Below are 1,294 nucleotides of genomic sequence, written 5' to 3'. Positions count from 1 at the left end.
GACCAGCCTGCTGATATCTTTACCAAGACTCACCCGCCTGGTCGTCTTCGAGATCTTATATCCAAACTCCAGTTGGCTTCCTCCTTGCCACCTCAAGTTTGAGGGGGGATGTTAGTGTATAACTTAGACTAGTTTAGCCCATTGGGCTTAGCCCAGTATACTGTACTTGTAGTTTACTCATTTTACTTGTACTGCACACATATCTAGCCTATATAAGGCTCTCTATTGTACATTATTTCACACACATCAATATACAGACTATTCAGTCTTTCTCACACTTTATATTCTTAACAAAGTTTAACAACCTCCAGATTAGAGCAATTACCCATACTCGATGGGATTTCTCCAGACAATTTATTGTTTGAGAGCTCGAGCACTTCTAAATTCTCGTTGAGTTGCTGAGGAATTTGACCAGATAGCTTGTTGTTGTTGAGTTTAACAACCTTCATAGTAAAGCAATCACCCATGCTCGATGGGATTTCTCCAGACAAGTTATTGTTTGAGAGCTCGAGCACTTCTAAATTCGACAGTATTTCATTGATATCATGTGGGATTGATCCTGAAATTACATTACCTGAAAGGTCTAAGCTTATAAGTTCGTTGCAGTCCACAAGGCCACTAGGGAACTTGCCCTTGAGCCCCATGTTGGCCAGATGTACACCTCGAACCCTATTCTCAAATGTGTACCCACAAATGACCCCAACATACCAACAGATAGAATCTTCTGTGGAGCTGTTGAAGGTCCAAGAAGTGGCAATGTGATTGAGAGGGTCTTCCAAGGAATCTCTAATAGATTTCAAGCAAGAGATATCGCTCAGGATACTAGAACTCTGGCTAAATGTATCTGGCAATGACCAGACAAGAATGTGGAGCAAAACCAGAGCTCTTGCATTAAGAACCATTTGGGTTTGAGATTTTAGCAGCATGAGTATTGACACGTACGAAATAAGATGACAGGAATTAGATGGAATAATAAAAGAAACTTAGATTGTAAGATCTTTTGCTTATGTAGAAGTATCAAACCACATAAGAATAACAACTCTACACTTATTCTTGGCTGTAAAAGAGAAAGCGCGTGGTACCTTGCATCTTGAAAAAAGGACAAGCCTCTTACATACGCTAACAACATTTTCTTCTAAGGAATGGTCAATTACAGAGTCAATGCGGGTCACAATCTTTATAGTTACAAAGAAATGAAGCCGGCGTCTAACAAAAAGATCCGTGTGGACCCAAATTTCTCTTTATTGAGTGAAGCCCAACACATGTTTAGCAAAACATATATTCAAGCCTAACA

General features: G+C 39.8%; 1 protein-coding gene across 1 annotated transcript; it reads right to left on the bottom strand.

Moving 5' to 3' along the window:
- Window positions 1–287: 287 nt before the first annotated feature.
- Window positions 288–1,067, bottom strand: LOC126702859 (probable inactive receptor kinase At1g27190). The gene has a single exon (XM_050401722.1). It carries the CDS (start codon window positions 924–926, stop codon window positions 288–290), a length of 639 nt encoding a protein of 212 aa, XP_050257679.1. The 5' UTR covers window positions 927–1,067.
- Window positions 1,068–1,294: the final 227 nt, after the last annotated feature.

The sequence above is a fragment of the Quercus robur genome, chromosome 10 (genome assembly GCF_932294415.1).
Source record: "Quercus robur chromosome 10, dhQueRobu3.1, whole genome shotgun sequence".
Classification (NCBI taxonomy): Eukaryota; Viridiplantae; Streptophyta; class Magnoliopsida; order Fagales; family Fagaceae; genus Quercus; species Quercus robur.
This window is presented reverse-complemented; position numbering and strand designations above follow the sequence as displayed.